Source organism: Protopterus annectens, chromosome 13.part0 (genome assembly GCF_019279795.1).
Source record: "Protopterus annectens isolate FY-2018-M chromosome 13.part0, PAN1.0, whole genome shotgun sequence".
Classification (NCBI taxonomy): Eukaryota; Metazoa; Chordata; order Ceratodontiformes; family Protopteridae; genus Protopterus; species Protopterus annectens.
The window spans coordinates 99,370,182-99,391,980 of NC_056747.1; the positions used below are offsets into that span (position 1 = coordinate 99,370,182).

Consider the following 21,799-nt stretch of genomic DNA (forward strand, 5'->3'; position numbering starts at 1 on the left):
TGACAGGGCTTTGAGGAGGTCCATTTAGGACATATTGTTTAAGTCTTGTATCCTTTTAGTAAGGTATCTCTGTGGGTGCTCTATTTGTTGTTGCATGTGTCTGTAGGATACTGAGTACAGTGACAGGGCTTTGAGGGGGTCCATTTAGGACATATTGTTTAGGTCTTGTATCCTTTTAGTAAGGTATCTCTGTGGGTGCTCTAGTTGTTGTTGAATGTGTCTGTAGGATACTGACTACAGTGACAGGGCTGTGAGGTGTTTCATTTAGGACATATTGTTTAGGTCTTTTATCCTTTTAGTAAGTTATCTCTGTGGGAGCTCTAGTTGTAGTTGCATGTGTCTGTAGGATACTGAGTACAGTGACAGGGCTTTGAGTGGGTCCATTTAGGACATATTGTTTAGGTCTTGTATCCTTTTAGTAAGGTATCTCCGTGGGTGCTCTAGTTGTTGTTGCATGTGTCTGTAGGATACTGAGTACAGTGACAGGGCTTTGAGGGGGTCCATTTAGGACATATTGTTTAGGTCTTGTATCCTTTTAGTAAGGTATCTCTGTGGGTGCTCTATTTGTTGTTGCATGTGTCTGTAGGATACTGAGTACAGTGACAGGGCTTTGAGGGGGTCTATTTAGGACATATTCTTTAGGTCTAGTATCCTTTTACTAAGATATCTCTGTGGGTGCTCTAGTTGTTGTTGCATGTGTCTGTAGGATACTGAGTACAGTGGCAGGGCTTTGAGGAGGTCCATTTAGGACATATTGTTTAGGTCTTGTATCCTTTTAGTAAGGTATCTCTGTGGGTGCTCTAATTTTTGTTGCATGTGTCTGTAGGATACTGAGTAAATTGACAGGGCTTTGAGGGGGTCCACTTAGGACATATTGTTTAGGTCTTGTATCCTTTTAGTAAGCTATCTCTGTGGGTGCTCCAGTTGCATGTCTCTGTAGGATACTGAGTACAGTGCCAAGGCTTTGAGGGGGTCCATTTAGGACATATTGCTTAGGTCTTGTATACTTTTAGTAAGGTATCTCTGTGGGTGCTCTAGTTGTTGTTGCATGTGTCTGTAGGATACTGAGTACAGTGACAGGGCTTTGAGGAGGTCCATTTAGGACATATTGTTTAGGTCTTGTATCCTTTTAGTAAGGTATCTCTGTGGGTGCTCTAGTTGTTGTTGCATGTGTATGTAGGATACTGAGTAAAGTGACAGGGCTTTGAGGGGGTCCATTTAGGACATATTGTTTAGGACTTGTATCCTTTTAGTAAATTATCTCTGTGGGTGCTCTAGTTGTTGTTGCATGTGTCTGTAGGATACCGAGTACAGTGACAGGGCTTTGAGTAGGTCCATTTAGGACATATTGTTTAGGTCTTGTATCCTTTTAGTAAGGTATCTCCATGGGTGCTCTAGTTGTTGTTGCATGTGTCTGTAGGATACTGAGTACAGTGACAGGGCGGTAAGTCGGTCCATTTAGGACATATTGTTTAGGCCTTGTATCCTTTTAGTAAGGTATCTCTGTGGGTGCTCTAGTTGTTGTTGCATGTGTCTGTAGGATACTGAGTACAGAGACAGGGCTTTGAGGGGGTCCATTTAGGACATATTGTTTAGTCTTGTATCCTTTTAGTAAGTTACCTCTGTGGGTGCTCTAGTTGTTGTTGCATGTGTCTGTAGGATACTGAGTACAGTGACAGGGCTTTGAGGGGGTCCATTTAGGACATATTGTTTAGTCTTGTATCCTTTTAGTAAGGTACCTCTGTGGGTGCTCTGGTTGTTGTTGCATGTGTCTGTAGGATACTGAGTACAGTGACAGGGCGTTAAGTCGGTCCATTTAGGACATATTGTTTAGGCCTTGTATCCTTTTAGTAAGGTATCTCTGTGGGTGCTCTAGTTGTTGTTGCATGTGTCTGTAGGATACTGAGTACAGAGACAGGGCTTTGAGGGGGTCCATTTAGGACATATTGTTTAGTCTTGTATCCTTTTAGTAAGTTACCTCTGTGGGTGCTCTAGTTGTTGTTGCATGTGTCTGTAGGATACTGAGTACAGTGACAGGGCTTTGAGGGGGTCCATTTAGGACATATTGTTTAGTCTTCTATCCTTTTAGTAAGGTACCTCTGTGGGTGCTCTAGTTGTTGTTGCATGTGTCTGTAGGATACTGAATACAGTGACAGAGCTTTGAGGGGTCCACTTAGGACATATTGTTTAGGTCTTGTATCCTTTTAGTAAGGTATCTCTGTGGGTGCTCTAGTTGTTGCAAGTGTCTTTAGGATATTGACTACAGTGACAGGGCTTTGAGGGGGTCCATTTAGGACATATTGTTTAGGTCTTGTACCCTTTTAGTAAGGTATCTCTGTGGGTGCTCTAGTTGTTGTTGCATGTGTCTGTAGGATACTGAGTACAGCGACAGGGCTTTGAGGGGGTCCATTTAGGACATATTGTTTAGGTCTTGTATCCTTTTAGTATGGTATCTCTGTGGGTGCTCTAATTGTTGCATGTGTCTGTAGGATACTGAGTACAGTGACAGGATTATGAGGGGGTCCACTTAGGACATATTGTTTAGGTCTAGTATCCTTTTAGTAAGGTATCTCTGTGGGTGCTCTAGTTGTTGTTGCATGTGTCTGTAGGATACTGAGTACAGTGACAGGGCATTGAGGGGGTCCATTTAGGACATATTATTTAGGTCTTGTATCCTTTTAGTAAGGTATCTCTGTGGGTGCTCTAGTTGTTGTTGCATGTGTCTGTAGGATACTGAGTACAGTGACAGGGCTTTGAGGGGGTCCACTTAGGACATATTGTTTAGGTCTTGTATCCTTTTACTAAGGTATCTCTGTGGTTGCTCTAGTTGTTGTTGAATGTGTCTGTAGGATACTGACTACAGTGACAGGGCTGTGAGGTGTTTCATTTAGGACATATTGTTTAGGTCTTTTATCCTTTTACTAAGTTACTCTGTGGGAGCTCTAGTTGTTGTTGCATGTGTCTGTAGGATACTGAGTACAGTGACAGGGCTTTGAGTGGGTCCATTTAGGACATATTGTTTAGGTCTTGTATCCTTTTAGTAAGGTATCTCCGTGGGTGCTCTAGTTGTTGTTGCATGTGTCTGTAGGATACTGAGTACAGTGACAGGGCTTTGAGGGGGTCCATTTAGGACATATTGTTTAGGTCTTGTATCCTTTTAGTAAGGTATCTCTGTGGGTGCTCTAGTTGTTGATGCATGTGTCTGTAGGATACTGAGTACCGTGACAGGGCTTTGAGGGGATCCACTTAGGAAATATTGTTTAGGTCTTGTATCCTTTTAGTAAGATATCTCTATGGGTGCTCTAGTTGTTGTTGCATGTGTCTGTAGGATACTGAGTACAGTGGCAGGGCTTTGAGGAGGTCCATTTAGGACATATTGTTTAGGTCTTGTATCCTTTTAGAAAGGTATCTCTGTGGGTGCTCTAATTTCTGTTGCATGTGTCTGTAGGATACTGAGTAAATTGACAGGGCTTTGAGGGGGTCCACTTAGGAAATATTGTTTAGGTCTTGTATCCTTTTAGTAAGGTATCTCTGTGGGTGCTCCAGTTGCATGTGTCTGTAGGATACCGAGTACAGTGACAGGGCTTTGAGTGGGTCCATTTAGGACATATTGCTTAGGTCTTGTATACTTTTAGTAAGGTATCTCTGTGGGTGCTCTAGTTGTTGTTGCATGTGTCTGTAGGATACTGAGTACAGCGACAGGGCTTTGAGTGGGTCCATTTAGGACATATTGTTTAGGTCTTGTATCCTTTTAGTAAGGTATCTCCATGGGTGCTCTAGTTGTTGTTGCATGTGTCTGTAGGATACTGAGTACCATGACAGGGCATTGAGGGGGACCATTTAGTACATATTGTTTAGGTCTTGTATCCTTTTAGTAAGGTATCTCTGTGGGTGCTCTAGTTGTTGTTGAATGTGTCTGTAGGATACTGAATACAGTGACAGAGCTTTGAGGGGTCCACTTAGGACATATTGTTTAGGTCTTGTATCCTTTTAGTAAGGTATCTCTGTGGGTGCTCTAGTTGTTGTTGCATGTGTCTGTAGGATACCGAGTACAGTGACAGGGCTTTGAGTGGGTCCATTTAGGACATATTGCTTAGGTCTTGTATACTTTTAGTAAGGTATCTCTGTGGGTGCTCTAGTTGTTGTTGCATGTGTCTGTAGGATACTGAGTACAGCGACAGGGCTTTGAGTGGGTCCATTTAGGACATATTGTTTAGGTCTTGTATCCTTTTAGTAAGGTATCTCCATGGGTGCTCTAGTTGTTGTTGCATGTGTCTGTAGGATACTGAGTACCATGACAGGGCATTGAGGGGGTCCATTTAGGACATATTGTTTAGGTCTTGTATCCTTTTAGTAAGGTATCTCTGTGGGTGCTCTAGTTGTTGTTGAATGTGTCTGTAGGATACTGAATACAGTGACAGAGCTTTGAGGGGTCCACTTAGGACATATGGTTTAGGTCTTGTATCCTATTAGTATGCTATCTCTGTGGGTGCTCTACTGGTTGCATGTGTCTGTAGGATACTGCGTACAGTGACAGGACTTTGAGGGGGTCAACTTAGGACATATTGTTTAGGTCTAGTATCCTTTTAGTAAGGTATCTCTGTGGGTGCTCTAGTTGTTGTTGCATGTGTCCGTAGGATACTGAGTACAGTGCCAAGGCTTTGAGGGGGTCCATTTAGGACATATTGTTTAGGTCTTGTATCCTTTTAGTAAGATATCTCTCTGGGTGCTCTAGTTGTTATTGCATGTGTCTGTAGGATACTGAGTACAGAGACAGGGCTTTGAGGGGATCCATTTAGGACATATTGTTTAGTCTTGTATCCTTTTAGTAAGGTACCTCTGTGGGTGCTCTAGTTGTTGTTGCATGTGTCTGTAGGATACTGAGTACAGTGACAGAGCTTTGAGGGGGTCCATTTAGGACATATTGTTTAGGTCTTGTATCCTTTTAGTATGGTATCTCTGTGGGTGCTCTAGTTGTTGCATGTGTCTGTAGGATACTGAGTACAGTGACAGGACTTTGAGAGGGTCCACTTAGGACATATTGTTTAGGTCTAGTATCCTTTTACTAAGGTATCTCTGTGGTTGCTCTAGTTGTTGTTGAATGTGTCTGTAGGATACTGACTACAGTGACAGGGCTTTGAGGGGTTTCATTTAGGACATATTGTTTAGGTCTTTTATCCTTTTAGTAAGTTATCTCTGTGGGAGCTCTAGTTGTAGTTGCATGTGTCTGTAGGATACTGAGTACAGTGACAGGGCTTTGAGTGGGTCCATTTAGGACATATTGTTTAGGTCTTGTATCCTTTTAGTAAGGTATCTCTGTGGGTGCTCTAGTTGTTGCATGTGTCTGTAGGATACTGAGTACAGTGACAGGGCTTTGAGGGGGTCCATTTAGGACATATTGTTTAGGTCTTGTGTCCTTTTAGTAAGGTATCTCTGTGGGTGCTCTAGTTGTTGTTGCATGTGTCTGTAGGATACTGAGTACCGTGACAGGGCTTTAAGGGGATCCACTTAGGAAATATTGTTTAGGTCTTGTATCCTTTTAGTAAGGTATCTCTGTGGGTGCTCTAGTTGTTGTTGCATGTGTCTGTAAGATACAGAATACAGTGACAGGGCTTTGAGGGGGTCCACTTAGGACATATTGTTTAGGTCTTGTATCCTTTTACTAAGGTATCTCTGTGGTTGCTCTAGTTGTTGTTGAATGTGTCTGTAGGATACTGACTACAGTGACAGGGCTTTGAGGGGTTTCATTTAGGACATATTGTTTAGGTCTTTTATCCTTTTAGTAAGTTATCTCTGTGGGAGCTCTAGTTGTAGTTGTTTGTGTCTGTAGGATACTGAGTACAGTGACAGGGCTTTGAGTGGGTCCATTTAGGACATATTGTTTAGGTCTTGTATCCTTTTAGTAAGGTATCTCTGTGGGTGCTCTAGTTGTTGTTGCATGTGTCTGTAGGATACTGAGTACAGTGAGAGGCCGTTGAGTCGGTCCATTTAGGAAATATTGTTTAGGTCTTGTATCCCTTTAGTAAGGTATCTCTGTGGGTGCTCTTGTTGTTGTTGCATGTGTCTGTAGGATACTGAGTACAGTGACAGGGCGTTGAGTCGGTCCATTTAGGACATAATGTTTAGGTCTTGTATCCTTTTAGTAAGGTATCTCTGTGGGTGCTCTAGTTGTTGCTGCATGTGTCTGTAGGATACTGAGTACAGTGACAGGGCTTTGAGGAGGTCCATTTAGGACATATTGTTTAGGTCTTGTTTCCTTTTAGTAAGGTATCTCTGTGGGTGCTCTAGTTGTTGTTGCATGTGTCTGTAGGATACCGAGTACAGTGACAGGGCTTTGAGTGGTTCCATTTAGGACATATTGCTTAGGTCTTGTATACTTTTAGTAAGGTATCTCTGTCGGTGCTCTAGTTGTTGTTGCATGTGTCTGTAGGATACTGAGTACAGTGACAGGGCTTTGAGTGGGTCCATTTAGGACATATTGTTTAGGTCTTGTATCCTTTTAGTAAGGTATCTCCGTGGGTGCTCTAGTTGTTGTTGCATGTGTCTGTAGGATACTGAATACAGTGACAGAGCTTTGAGGGGTCCACTTAGGACATATGGTGTAGGTCTTGTATCCTTTTAGTATGGTATCTCTGTGGGTGCTCTAGTGGTTGCATGTGTCTGTAGGATACTGAGTACAGTGACAGGACTTTGAGAGGGTCCACTTAGGACATATTGTTTAGGTCTAGTATCCTTTTAGTAAGGTATCTCTGTGGGTGCTCTAGTTGTTGTTGCATGTGTCCATTGGATACTGAGTACAGTGCCAGGGCTTTGAGGAGGTCCATTTAGGACATATTGTTTAGGTCTTGTTTCCTTTTAGTAAGGTATCTCTGTGGGTGCTCTAGTTGTTGTTGCTTGTGTCTGTAGGATACCGAGTACAGTGACAGGGCTTTGAGTGGGTCCATTTAGGACATATTGCTTAGGTCTTGTATACTTTTAGTAAGGTATCTCTGTGGGTGCTCTAGTTGTTGTTGCATGTGTCTGTAGGATACTGAGTACAGTGACAGGGCTTTGAGTGGGTCCATTTAGGACATATTGTTTAGGTCTTGTATCCTTTTAGTAAGGTATCTCCATGGGTGCTCTAGTTGTTGTTGCATGTGTCTGTAGGATACTGAATACAGTGACAGAGCTTTGAGGGGTCCACTTAGGACATATGGTTTAGGTCTTGTATCCTTTTAGTATGGTATCTCTGTGGGTGCTCTAGTGGTTGCATATGTCTGTAGGATACTGCGTACAGTGACAGGACTTTGAGGGGGTCCACTTAGGACATATTGTTTAGGTCTAGTATCCTTTTAGTAAGGTATCTCTGTGGGTGCTCTAGTTGTTGTTGCATGTGTCCGTAGGATACTGAGTACAGTGCCAGGGCTTTGAGGGGGTCCATTTAGGACATATTGTTTAGGTCTTGTATCCTTTTAGTAAGGTATCTCTGTGGGTGCTCTAGTTGTTGTTGCATGTGTCTGTAGGATACTGAATACAGTGACAGGGCTTTGAGGGGGTCCATTTAGGACATATTGTTTAGGTCTTGTATCCTTTTAGTAAGGTATCTCTATGGGTGCTCTATTTGTTGTTGCATGTGTCTCTAGGATACTGAGTACAGTGACAGGGCTATGAGGGGGTCTATTTAGGACATATTGTTTAGGTCTTGTATACTTTTAGTAAGGTATCTCTGTGGGTGCTCTAGTTGTTGCATGTGTCTGTAGGATACTGAGTACAGTGACAGGGCTTGAGGGGGTCCACTTAGGACATATTGTTTAGGTCTTGTATCCTTTTACTAAGGTATCTCTGTGGTTGCTCTAGTTGTTGGTGCATGTGTCTGTAGGATACTGACTACAGTGACAGGGCTTTGAGGGGGTTCATTTAGGACATATTGTTTAGGTCTTTTATCCTTTTAGTAAGTTATCTCTGTGGGAGCTCTAGTTGTAGTTGCATGTGTCTGTAGGATACTGAGTACAGTGACAGGGCACTGAGTCGGTCCATTTAGGACATATTGTTTAGGCCTTGTATCCTTTTAGTAAGGTATCTCTGTGGGTGCTCTAGTTGTTGTTGCATGTGTCTGTAGGATACTGAGTACAGAGACAGGGCTTTGAGGGGATCCATTTAGGACATATTGTTTAGTCTTGTATCCTTTTAGTAAGGTACCTCTGTGGGTGCTCTAGTTGTTGTTGCATGTGTCTGTAGGATACTGAGTACAGTGACAGGGCTTTGAGGGGGTCCATTTAGGACATATTGTTTAGGTCTTGTATCCTTTTAGTAAGGTATCTCTGTGGGTGCTCTAGTTGTTGCATGTGTCTGTAGGATACTGAGTACAGTGACAGGACTTTGAGGGGGTCCAGTTAGGACATACTGTTTAGGTCTAGTATCCTTTTAGTAAGGTATCTCTGTGGGTGCTCTAGTTGTTGTTGCATGTGTCTGTAGGATACTGAGTACAGTGACAGGGCTTTGAGGGGGTCCATTTAGGACATATTATTTAGGTCTTGTATCCTTTTAGTAAGTTATCTCTGTGGGTGTTCTAGTTGTTGTTGCATGTGTCTGTAGGATACTGAGTACAGTGACAGGGCTTTGAGGGGGTCCACTTAGGACATATTGTTTAGGTCTTGTATCCTTTTACTAAGGTATCTCTGTGGTTGCTCTAGTTGTTGTTGAATGTGTCTGTAGGATACTGACTACAGTGACAGGGCTTTGAGGGGTTTCATTTAGGACATATTGTTTAGGTCTTTTATCCTTTTAGTAAGTTATCTCTGTGGGAGCTCTAGTTGTAGTTGCATGTGTCTGTAGGATACTGAGTACAGTGACAGGGCTTTGAGGGGGTCCATTTAGGACATATTGTTTAGGTCTTGTATCCTTTTAGTAAGGTATCTCTGTGGGTGCTCTAGTTGTTGTTGCATGTGTCTGTAGGATACTGAGTACCGTGACAGAGCTTTGAGGGGATCCACTTAGGAAATATTGTTTAGGTCTTGTATCCTTTTAGTAAGATATCTCTGTGGGTGCTCTAGTTGTTGTTGCATGTGTCTGTAGGATACTGAGTACAGTGGCAGGGCTTTGAGGAGGTCCATTTAGGACATATTGTTTAGGTCTTGTATCCTTTTAGTAAGGTATCTCTGTGGGTGCTCTAATTTTTGTTGCATGTGTCTGTAGGATACTGAGTAAATTGACAGGGCTTTGAGGGGGTCCACTTAGGACATATTGTTTAGGTCTTGTATCCTTTTAGTAAGGTATCTCTGTGGGTGCTCTAGTTGTTGTTGCATGTGTCTGTAGGATACCGAGTACAGTGACAGGGCTTTGAGTGGGTCCATTTAGGACATATTGTTTAGGTCTTGTATCCTTTTAGTAAGGTTTCTCCATGGGTGCTCTAGTCGTTGTTGCATGTGTCTGTAGGATACTGAGTACCATGACAGGGCACTGAGGGGGTCCACTTAGGAAATATTGTTTAGGTCTTGTATCCTTTTAGTAAGGTATCTCTGTGGGTGCTCTAGTTGTTGTTGCATGTGTCTGTAGGATACTGAATACAGTGACAGAGCTTTGAGGGGTCCACTTAGGACATATTGTTTAGGTCTTGTATCCTTTTAGTAAGGTATCTCTGTGGGTGCTCTAGTTGTTGCATGTGTCTTTAGGATACTGACTACAGTGACAGGGCTTTGAGGGGGTCCATTAAGGACATATCGTTTAGGTCTTGTACCCTTTTAGTAAGGTATCTCTGTGGGTGCTCTAGTTGTTGTTGCATGTGTCTGTAGAATACTGAGTACAGTGACAGGGCTTTGAGGGGGTCCATTTAGGACATATTGTTTAGGTCTTGTATCCTTTTAGTAAGGTATCTCTGTGGGTGCTCTAGTTGTTGTTGCATGCGTTTGTAGGATACTGAGTACAGTGACAGGGCTTTGAGGGGGTCCACTTAGGACATATTGTTTAGGTCTTATATCCTTTTACTAAGGTATCTCTGTGGTTGCTCTAGTTGTTGTTGGATGTGTCTGTAGGATACTGACTACAGTGACAGGGCTTTGAGGGGTTTCATTTAGGACATATTGTTTAGGTCTTTTATCCTTTTAGTAAGTTATCTCTGTGGGTGCTCTAGTTGTAGTTGCATGTGTCTGTAGGATACTGAGTACAGTGACAGGCCTTTGAGTGGGTCCATTTAGGACATATTGTTTAGGTCTTGTATCCTTTTAGTAAGGTATCTCTGTGGGTGCTCTAGTTGTTGTTGCATGTGTCTGTAGGATACTGAGTACAGTGACAGGGCTTTGAGGGGGTCCATTTAGGACATATTGTTTAGGTCTTGTATCCTTTTAGTAAGGTATCTCTGTGGGTGCTCTAGTTGTTGTTGCATGTGTCTGTAGGATACTGAGTACCGTGACAGGGCTTTGAGGGGATCCACTTAGGAAATATTGTTTAGGTCTTGTATCCTTTTAGTAAGATATCTCTGTGGGTGCTCTAGTTGTTGTTGCATGTGTCTGTAGGATACTGAGTACAATGGCAGGGCTTTGAGGAGGTCCACTTAGGACATATTGTTTAGGTCTTGTATCCTTTTAGTAAGGTATCTCTGTGGGTGCTCTAGTTGTTGTTGCATGTGTCTGTAGGATACTGAGTACCGTGACAGGGCTTTGAGGGTATCCACTTAGGAAATATTGTTTAGGTCTTGTATCCTTTTAGTAAGATATCTCTGTGGGTGCTCTAGTTGTTGTTGCATGTGTCTGTAGGATACTGAGTACAGTGGCAGGGCTTTGAGGAGGTCCATTTAGGACATATTGTTTAGGTCTTGTATCCTTTTAGTAAGGTATCTCTGTGGGTGCTCTAATTTTTGTTGCATGTGTCTGTAGGATACTGAGTAAATTGACAGGGCTTTGAGGGGGTCCACTTAGGACATATTGTTTAGGTCTTGTATCCTTTTAGTAAGGTATCTCTGTGGGTGCTCTAGTTGTTGTTGCATGTGTCTGTAGGATACCGAGTACAGTGACAGGGCTTTGAGTGGTTCCATTTAGGACATATTGCTTAGGTCTTGTATACTTTTAGTAAGGTATCTCTGTGGGTGCTCTAGTTGTTGTTCATTGTGTCTGTAGGATACTGAGTACAGTGACAGGGCTTTGAGTGGGTCCATTTAGGACATATTGTTTAGGTCTTGTATCCTTTTAGTAAGGTATCTCCATGGGTGCTCTAGTTGTTGTTGCATGTGTCTGTAGGATACTGAGTACCATGACAGGGCATTGAGGGGGTCCACTTAGGAAATATTGTTTAGGTCTTGTATCCTTTTAGTAAGGTTTCTCTGTGGGAGCTCTAGTTGTTGTTGCATGTGTCTGTAGGATACTGAGTACAGTGACAGGGCATTGAGTGGGTCCATTTAGGACATATTCTTTAGGCCTTGTATCCTTTTAGTAAGGTTTCTCTGTGGGTGCTCTAGTTGTTGCATATGTCTGTAGGATACTGAGTACAGAGACAGGGCTTTGAGGGGGTCCATTTAGGACATATTGTTTAGGTCTTGTACCCTTTTAGTAAGGTATCTCTGTGGGTGCTCTAGTTGTTGTTGCGTGTGTCTGTAGGATACTGAGTACAGTAACAGGGCTTTGAGGAGTCCACTTAGGACATATTGTTTAGGTCTTGTATCCTTTTAGTAAGTTATCTCTGTGGGTGCTCTAGTTGTTGTTGCATGTGTCGGTAGGATACTTAGTACAGTGACAGGGCTTTGAGGGGGTCCATTTAGGACATATTGTTTAGGTCTTGTATCCTTTTAGTAAGGTATCCCTGTGGGTGCTCTAGTTGTTGCATGTGTCTGGAGAGGTACATGTCACAGGGGACACCATACTCTATGACTGGCCTAATGAGGGCTGAGTAAAGAGGGACAATAACTTCTCTATATCTAGATGTAATCCCTTTTTTAAGCTTTGCAGTATAGAAAGGGTCTCTCTTACAAGAGTGGACATGTGTTGACCGAACGTTAGGTCACTCTCCACTTAAGTTCCCAAACTCTGAACAACTGTGTCAACTCTTGGGGATGTATTGTCATTGTGGTTGTTCCCTGAGGTACATAACTTCCCAAAGGATATTATAATGCATTTTTTGGCATTTAATTTCAGCCCATGAGCCAGGCAACAGTTATTTGTTTGGGACAAATCCTCCTGCATGATAGCCAAGTCAATTAGGGATTCAATAACTGCTCCTAGCTTGCAGTGCATCATTTGGTATTGGCTTTTTCTTCAGAAAAGTAGATGCCAAACATGAGATGTCGTAGAACTGAACCCTGGGTTACTCCACTGGTGACTGGTCTTTTTGTGGTGGTAGCTTCCCCTGTTTTGCCCTCCTGCATTCTATCTGCGAGTCAGTTAGCAATCCAGTGGGTGACACAGGCATTTATTCCCAGTTTATTAATCTTTTCTACTATACCTGAGAGAATGTGTCAAACATTTTCACCTGGCTGAGGTAGGCACTGTGTACCATTTTACCTTCATCCATTGCTTTGATCTTTTCAAAAAAGACCATCACGTTAAATAAGAATGACATGCCCTTAACGAATCCACACTGAGATGAGTCCAGTGTTTGGAGACTCCTCCTGTCATTATTGTTCATCTCCGTGATAAATTGTTGCCTCTGAGGCTGGTCAGAATTATGGTATGTAACTGCATAGGTCTGTGGAAGGCCCTTCCTTTTGCAGGTGAATGAGTGTAGCTGTTCTTCATTTGCTTGGTAAAAAAATAGTATGGAGGCGATGATTGAACAGTGTTGATAGGAGGGTGGTAATCATGCTTCATGCAGTTTGTTATATCCAGAGATATTGTTAGGACCCACTGATGCAGTATTTTTAGCTTTTGATGGTGCTGTTAGAACCTGGAATTGTGTGACAGCTGGAGGTGAGTTGATTTCAAGCATATTTTCTGGGACAGGCAGAGGGGAAAGGGGTAAAGTTTGAGGTGAATGTATCTGCCAGTTGGTTTACGATATCTTCAGCCTCAGCATAAATACCACTCACCATCAGCTCAGTGCATTGCTGTGTTGCGCTTCTAAGATTGCAAACATAACTGAAAAGGCCTAGTGATGGACTTTAACTTGGATGGCTTCTTTTGCCTCATACTTGGCGTTGGTGGATTATATTAAACTCCTGACTTGTTTGTTTATTGATGAAAGCTCTTTCACTCTTGGAATTACTCTTCTTACTTTTGTTGAAAATTATCTTCCTTTTATTGTAAAGTGTTGACTGTTGGTATTATGATTTTGCCATGTGTGTTTGTTTCTGGGGTTTGCCCAGCACATTTTCCTGCAGCGTATACCTACATCGATGCAGCTGTTTGGATGCCTCTATAGTATGGTGGTATATGTTTCCACATGTTCAGTGGAGTTAACTGGGTTTGATATACTTCTGTGTTAGAGAAATTTCTAAACGCACCTTGGCTGGCCGTGGTCTCTGGTTTCAATTTTATTTAGAAAAAGATGCCTTCATGACCAGACTTAACAAGGGAAGATAACATGCAAGAAATGGTGTAAGGTGCTCCCATGTTAGTAAAGACAAGATCTAAGATGATATTGCCCTGAGTGGGTACTCTTATTAACTGTTCCAGGGTACTGGTATTGAAGAAGTCCAAGAATTTCTGTGCTTGTGCACTAGTTGTGGTGTAGATTTCCCAGTCTAAAATCTTACGGGACTTGAAGTGGGAGACCAATGTAGGGTCCATCATAAAAAGGCACAACAGCAAATGTACTTTCTGTGACCACTGAGGAAGTTAAACCTCCCACAGGAGCTGTTGATTCAGTTCTGTACAGCAGTCATTGAGTCTTTTCTCAGCTCATCCTTAAGTGTGGTTTGGATCTCTGCCTAATCATGACAAAAATAGGTTACATCAAATAGTCAGGTCTGCCGAAAATATCATTGGTGCTAGTTTGCCCTCCTTACAGGATCTGTACTATTCTAGAGTCATGAAAAGGGCAGAGAAAATCATCACCGACCCTTCACATCCAGGCCACCATTTTTTTGAACTATTAGCATCAGCCAGGCGTTACAGATTAATACACACCAAAACAAGCAGATATAAGAACGTTTTTTTCCACAGGCCATCACGTTCATAAACTAACTCAGCTTGTTTCTTTCGGAATTTATTTCAGTATTTCTTGCACTAAGTTGCACTTTGCACCTTGTACGCATATTTATATTTACTTTTTTTCTTGTTCTTAATAGTTGTACGTATGTCATTTATGTAATTGAGTCTTGGATAGTCACTGAAACCGGAATCAACTTCCTTGTATGCGTGCATACTTGGCCAATAAATGTGATTCTGATTATATAGTTGGATAGTTTAGATCACCTAAGAAAATGGTATTTGGTTTAATACTGCCGGATTCCAGTTGCTGTAGTTAGGTATTGTGGCCTTCCTGGTTCATTGAGGGAGTTCTATACCTAGTTAAAATGTAGCATGGGACCTTTCTAATGGTTATTTGGATGTGGAGAAGTTCTAGGACGTCAAACTGCTTACTATCTTTGATGTGAGCTTCTTCTGGATGAAGGCTGAGATACCTCTACCATTTTCCCTTTTTGTTATTTTAAAATGTGTCCGTCACTACACAGAAGTCTGTGGCCTCAGGAATAAGGAGGGTTTGTAGGGAATGGAGTCTCTTGTTTCGGCTCATTGCATTAAGCAATAACCCCTTCATATTTTCATTTACCTGCTTTGTTATGATGGCATGTTTATCAGGGTGGTCTTGGATAAAAAAAAAGACGTTTGGGGGAGGATAATGGCACCGATTCCAACAGACTTGCTCTCCATGTAAGTGACCACTTACACACAGCAGGGATTTTGGAATCTGGTCCCCCAGAGTAAGCCTGTTTATATATAGGCCTTACACCGAAGTCAGTAATAAACTGTGAGCAGGTCTTCTGGAATCAAGCTGGACTTGTACCAACAGCAACTATTTTGGAAGCTGCCCCAATATCTTTGCCAATAATCAAAATCCTTATGGGGACGGATGCGGGCCACCCCTGGTGAATCAGTGTGGTCTGTCATATCCTCCTAGACTGATAAACACTGGACCCTCTTCGAATGACACTAACAACCTTAACCAAAAACACAAGGCCTTCAGTGTACTAAAGTTCAATGGTAGATTTACAAATCGTTAGTTACAAAAAATAATTTCCCATTTCTAAAAAAAAAAACATGAATAACCCTGAAAAAAATAAGTAATGCATTATACATACCAGAGTTACTCAGAAAACAACAGTATATCAAATATCATGAGTGCAAATGTTTGAGTGCCAAAATGTATGTGGACTAAGGTTAAAAGAATGTGGGGTAAATGTCCTTTCCCTACGGATCTGCAACATCTGTGATAGCTGCATTAAGTAAGGGGATGCAGAAGCTAAGTCTCCTGCACTGAAGGTGGGCTTTGCCTTCCATGTAAAAGCAGAGCTTGTTTTCCACTTCAAAATCATATCTATATCTATATAATATATATCTATATATGTATACCTATATCATAGATATATATATATATATATATATATATATATATATATATATATATATATTTTTTTTTTAATTCAAGTGGAATTTGAATTCTTAGACCTCAGAGATATTAAACGAATTACCAGTTATTTTACAAGCAAACAAATGTACAAAAATGTGATTTATTTTAAGATATTTCTTTCCACAAGCATATTGCTTCTCTATTTCCATTTAAAATTATGGCTTCAAATAAAACATGAAATGGGGCACATGAAAATATAAAAATATGTTCATAGGTGTGTACTAGGCTAATGGCCCTGGAGCCTTTACAAGCCTAGCCCACAGTGGCATCATGCTGCCCGAAGTTAGTTGCCATTGCCTGTATCAAGTACAGCCACTGGAGTGATCCCTGAGGTGAACTTTCTATTAACCATCCACTCATCAAGATTTCTCTTGAAGAGGCACAGTGAGGTGCTCTGCTTGACATGCATGGGAAGTCTATTCCAGAGCATGGGCAGTCTCAGGTTGATGTCTCCGTAGCATGTGGTGCTGAGCGATTGGGATTTCTTTAGATGTAGCATTTCTAACAGAGCTGGGTCAGACATGCTTTGTAAGTCAAGCAGAGACTGCCTGTAAGCAGGCGATATGAGACGGAGAATAGCTGGAGTCTTTTGAATCTGTCTGTACAGGACATGTGTTTAATCCCTAGGATCCTCTTCGTGAGGTACTTCTCTGGTCTTTCCAGCTGTTGCAGGTGTCTAGTGAGATACATGCCAAATGGGGCATTATACTCTATGATTTGTCTAATGAGGGAGGAGTACAGAGAGATGATGACCTCTTTCTTCCTGGATGCAAAACCCTTGGCAATGAGATGTGTAACACAGAAGGACTTTCTAACCACAGTGGCAATGTGGTGGTTGAAGGAGAGGTTGCTGTCAACCTGTGTCCCCAGATCTCTTATAATGCCTTCAGTGTTCAGTGTGCTCCCATCAATGTGGTAATTAGTAGGAACTGAGTTTTAACCAAAAGGGATGATGCATTTTTTGGCGTTAAGCTTAAGGCCATGGTTTCGACACCAGTCACTGGTCTCAGTAAGGCCTTTCTGTAGGATGCATGCATCACTTAGGGAGTTAATAATGGTTCCCAGCTTGCAGTTGTCTGTGAAATTAGTCATCCAGAGTCCCTTTGTTTTGGGCTGGACTTCTGAAAAGTAGATACCGAACAGGAGAGGACCCAGGACCGATCCCTGTGGGACTCCACTCGTGACTGGTCAGCAGTCTGACTTGGAGTCCACTATTTTAACACTGTGTGTTCTATCTGTGAGCCAATTTGCAACCCACCTTGTGATATACGGGTTGATGCCTAGTTTGGTGAGTTTATCAATAATTCTTGAGTGAGGAATGGTATCAAAGGCCTTGGTCAGATAGAGGTAGGCTATATGCACTGCCTTACCTTCATCCACAGCCCTGGTGACTGACTCAATGAAGTCAACCATGTTGAGCAGGCATGATCTGCCTTTCACAAAGCCAAATTGCATGGGGTCTAGAGTTTGGAGATTTCTTATTCTTTGTTATTCATGTCCATGATGCACTCCATAGCTTTACATATCAGACTCATCAGGCTAATGGGGTGATAATTCCTAGGGTCTGTAGTTGCTCCCCCTTTATGGAGAAGGATGACTGTAGCAGTGCACCATTCGGTAGGGACACAGCCTGCGGTGAGGCTGTGACTGAACAGGGCTCACAGATGTGGTGCCAGTTTGCTTGGCAGTTAATGTAGAACACAGCCAGGGATATTATCAGGTCCCATGGAAGCTGTATTCATGGCCTTGCATAATGCAGCTTTAACCTGTGCTGCAGTAATGCTGGGTGCCTGGCATTCTCCCGATATTATGACTGGTCCTTTAGGGGGGAGAGAGGCAAAGTTGGCACTGAATCTGCAGCCAGTATGTTGGAAATATCTGTTGGCTCAGTTTAGGAGGTACCATTGTGTAGTAACTCAGAGAAAATCTGGGTACTGCCGTGGAGGTTCTTGATATGGCTATAGAAGGCGCTGTGATTGTTTTTAGTGTCTGCCGCAATTCTCCCTTCATAGCTGGCTTTAGAGGATTTGATGAGGGATCTCAACTTTTTGTTGAGGCTAATAAAGGAGTTTTTCCAGTCCTGGGACTTTTCCTTTTTCTGCAACAGTTTCTTCCTTCTGTTTTAGAGTTTATTAATGGCAGGGGTCCACCAGATTGGCTTCCTTTTTTTGGAGGAGAGCGTCTTGGTTCTGTTGAGTATGGCTAGTTCCATGTATTTATGTACGTGTTTGTACAGTGCATTGGTATATGATTCGGTATTCATGCAGCTATTTTCGATTGGCATGGGTGCTGTGAAGTTAGACACCTCAGTTTTTAGGAGTCCAAAGTCAGCTTTGGAGAAGTTTTTCAAGGTGGTTACCTTTGCGGGGGGGGGGGGGGGGGTGAGATGTGGATTTCCATGGTGATTAGTTTATGGTCAGATCTGACCAGGGAAGAATTGACTATTGGTGTAGAGCAACAGTCACCCATGTTCGTAATAACCAGGTCAAGGATGTTGCTTCCTCTAGTTAGGGTCAGAATGAGCTGGCCTAGGCCATTGAAACTGATGAATTCCAGGAAGCGTTGGGCCAGTGTATTGGTGCTTCAATAGTTTTCCCAGTCGATGGAGGGGTAGTCTTCTAGTAAGAGAGTGTTGGGTTGGACCTTGATAGATTCCATGGTGCTTAGGAAGGTTAAGTGAGTCTAGGGACATGGCTGGGGACCTATAGCAGGCTATGACCTGGATTGCCATTTTACTCCATGTTAGTTGTACCTGAAGTATCTCAGATTCATTATGCTGGGCAACTAGTCTGGAGGTGTGCATATCCTTTATGAATATGGAGACACCACCGAATTTGGACCTTCGGTTCATGTTTCTGGGCGAAGGGTATGGAATGAGTTATAGCCTTGTAGCACAGGGGTGCTCTCTGCCACTTTAAACTTACAGCACAAGTGTCGATATTCTCTATTTTGAGGAGTGCTTCAAGCGAGTGCATCTTGAGTTTGACTTCTAGCGTTGAGCAGCATGACCCTCAGATTGGAGTTAATTGTAGGTGTTATAGTGGTAATTTGGTCTTTGGAACACCACCTAAAAAAGCACTACAGGGGTGGGAAGAGCCTTAGCCAGTACCCAGAAACCTAGGGGTGACAGATGCAGGCCATCTCTGGCAAAGCATCGAGGTCTGTCAATCTTGTCATCCCAAATAGACAGATACTGGATCCCAAAAACAAAAAATTTGCTGTAATCCACAGAAGAACCAACAGACTGGATTAGTGTAAAAAAGTTTATCTTCGCTTTCGTAAAACACTTTATCAGAATAATGAAATTACCATCCAATTTAAACATAAAATATCTAACCAATTAATAATGATCAGCCAATGAATTCATTCAAACCATTAAAGAATGCTAGAGCTAAAATACTATTAAACATTTAATTTCCTGCTTTCTAAAAAACACAATATTGATATGTTCATTTAAACCTGGTAAAATATCCGCCCTTAATTTTATCTGCCAACTTACTTCAATAGTTTCTACTTGATTTTTAAAATTACCTCCTTTTTTATCTAAACTAACCTGTTCAAGGACAGTAAATAAGAACTTATTAAAATTAGTACACAATTTAGAATGTTTATACTCATCCCTTCTCTTTATAGCCCTTGTGTTCTTTTATTCTATCCCGTAGGCGTCTAGTAGTCATGCCTACATAAAATGATTCACAAGCTGAACATAGCAAGATAAATCACACCAATAGAATGACATCCATATCTAAACTTAAAATAAATGGTATTATTCAAATGAGGTAATGTCACAAAAGGACTTACATAAATGTATCAACAGCTGCTGCAACCATTACATTTATAGGTTCATTTGCTGTTATTGGTATTAATATTACTAATGGGAATTTTATTATCATTTTTATCTAAAAGTTGTTTAATACTACAAAGCTTAGTATTGACAAATAATGGCATATTGCCAAATGCTTGTCCAACATCTTTGTCTACTAATAATTCTCCAGTTATGTGTGATGTTATTTTTGATATCTGAGGTATCAACAGACATCTCCAAATAACAACGTGGTAGTTCTCTGGAAGTCTTTAAATCTACCTTCAGTTTAGCTTGAAAACCTTCTTTTAAAATAGGTGGAAAATGAACATGCCTTTCAGTAATAACCTCTACAGCTGTTTTCTCCAACAAAGCTGCTGGATAGACTCTTTCTAAAAATAAGTTAGTAATTTGTTCAACTTCGTTCATGAAACTGTCATCATTACTAATTATGCTTGACGCTCTAATGTATTGCCCCCTCGGCGTGTTCTGTTTCATATAATCTGGATGATTACTTGACCAATGTAAATAATTACTGGAAAACGTGCTTTTCCTAAATATATTGCTACAAAAGCAACCTGTCCTGCAATCCCACTTAAGTTTGATATCTAGAAAGTTTATCTTATGTCCGAAACATCTCAATGTAAATGACAAAAAATCTGATGTCTTATTGAGATGTGTTACAAAAATACTGGCATCAAATTCACCTTTAATACTGGAAAACAAATCATCCACGAATCTTAATTCTATTCTAATTCGGCCTGAGCCACACAGTCCGAGAGCTCTACCATGTCTCTCTTCATGTAGTCCAGGGAGGGGCGTCTCAGGACATTCACACCCACATGGATAATGACAAAGTCATACTTGTACTTGTTGTGGAGTGACCTGAGTACATATGTTATGTGTCGGATTCTGGCACCTGAAAGCTGACTGCTACCGTCTCCTTATTCAACCTAGTGAGTGGGACATCTGTGTGCCTCATTATTGAGTCAACTATGATTAGTGTATTGGGCAAGGTGTTTAGCCTTAGGGGCTTAGGTTGAGAGGCACATTGTGGAGGTAAGCTATGTGTCCTGTGGTTTGTGCTATGTTGTGGTGGTCAAGAGCGTTTCTGTCTTGGAGGCCTATACTGTTTGGGTAAATTTCTGTTGAGAGCCTCCGTGAAGGGGGGGTGTGTGGCTTGTGGTTTTATGTGAGAGCTGTGAAAGTGGGTATTCTGGAGGGCTATGTGTTCTATGTGGTGTAGTGCAGGTGTTGACCTTCTCCTCTTGACCAGCTAGGCCAGGTTAATAGGAGAAAGCACAGGGAACTGCCCTTTAATCATGCCAGGAGGGGTGGTCATAACTAATAAACACTGGAGCTATTTCCGTGAAGAACAACTAGTGCTGATGGCACTTAGGTGTGCTACAATAATTGCTACAAAAACCTATTGAAGTGCAAAGTAATTAGGCTATTTGAAGTGCAAGAGGGAAAGAACTAGCAAGATCTAAGGGAAAAAACAAATAGTGGGCTTTCTGGCACCAGTAATAGTTTGTCTCAGCTAGGCGCCACAGTGCAGAGCTTAAACAAGTGCAAAACCATGCAAACACAGGCTTTTAAACCAGAAAGTTACGGAAAAACTGCCCAAATGGCCAATAAACTACAATTTCTAAGCCAGACACCACTCCTCTTGTAGTAGATAGGCTATCTACTGCTTACCACTCCCACTGAACTCACAACTTCAGCCTCCATGAGTTCACAAAGTATAAAATACACAGTGAAATAAATGTCTAGCATTTTCTTGCAGCCCATAAAATATCCTTGCATCCTTCTCTGTCTGTATAAAAATTCAAATAAAAGCTTGTGCGGGCGTGTGTGTGTGTGTGTGTGTGTGTGTGTGTATGTATATATATATATATGTATATATATATATATATATATATATATATATATATATATATATATATACACACACACACGCATATACATATATAGGTCCACTTTTAAATCCCGAAATATCTCGAGTTTTGGGATACCGAACCCAAAACATCGAGATTTCTGTATCTCGAAATTTAAAAGTGTAAAAAAAGAAAAAAAGAAACACAGCTAAAATAAAGTGCCCCCCCTACTTAAATATACCAACTCCAAGATCACTCTACAGTGAAGAGAATGGTAATGCTCCTGTTGCACTTACTGTTCTCTTCACTGTAGCTCGATCTCAGAGTTGATATATTTAAGTGGGGGGGGTGCAGGGGGACTTGCCCCCCTGCAAACACTTTATTTTAGTTGAGTTGTGTTATTTTTTTCCACTTTTAAATTTCGAGATACCGAAATCTCTGTGTTTTGAGTTCAGTATCTCAAAACTCGAGATTTTGGTATTTTGGGATTTAAAAGTGGACCTATATATATATGGAACTTTTCCGTTATCGGGGCAACACTCTGAATGAGCGCTTTGAATATTGTATTTCAAGTGCTATTGTTCTC

The 21,799-nt window shown here is 41.6% G+C and overlaps 1 protein-coding gene across 3 annotated transcripts in view; it reads right to left on the minus strand.

The window, feature by feature from the left end:
* LOC122817622 overlaps positions 1-21,799 on the minus strand; it is a 357,468-nt gene that overhangs the window by 97,747 nt on the left and 237,922 nt on the right. Inside the window, exon 7 of one of the 3 annotated variants that reach the window (XM_044090671.1) lies at positions 19,144-19,213. The exons of the other annotated variants lie outside the window; for them this stretch is intronic. Coding sequence (XP_043946606.1) covers positions 19,208-19,213 — 6 coding nt within the window. The 3' untranslated portion in view covers positions 19,144-19,207. Of the gene's footprint in view, positions 1-19,143; positions 19,214-21,799 lie in introns of those variants that run through there. 3 annotated transcript variants of the gene reach the window in all.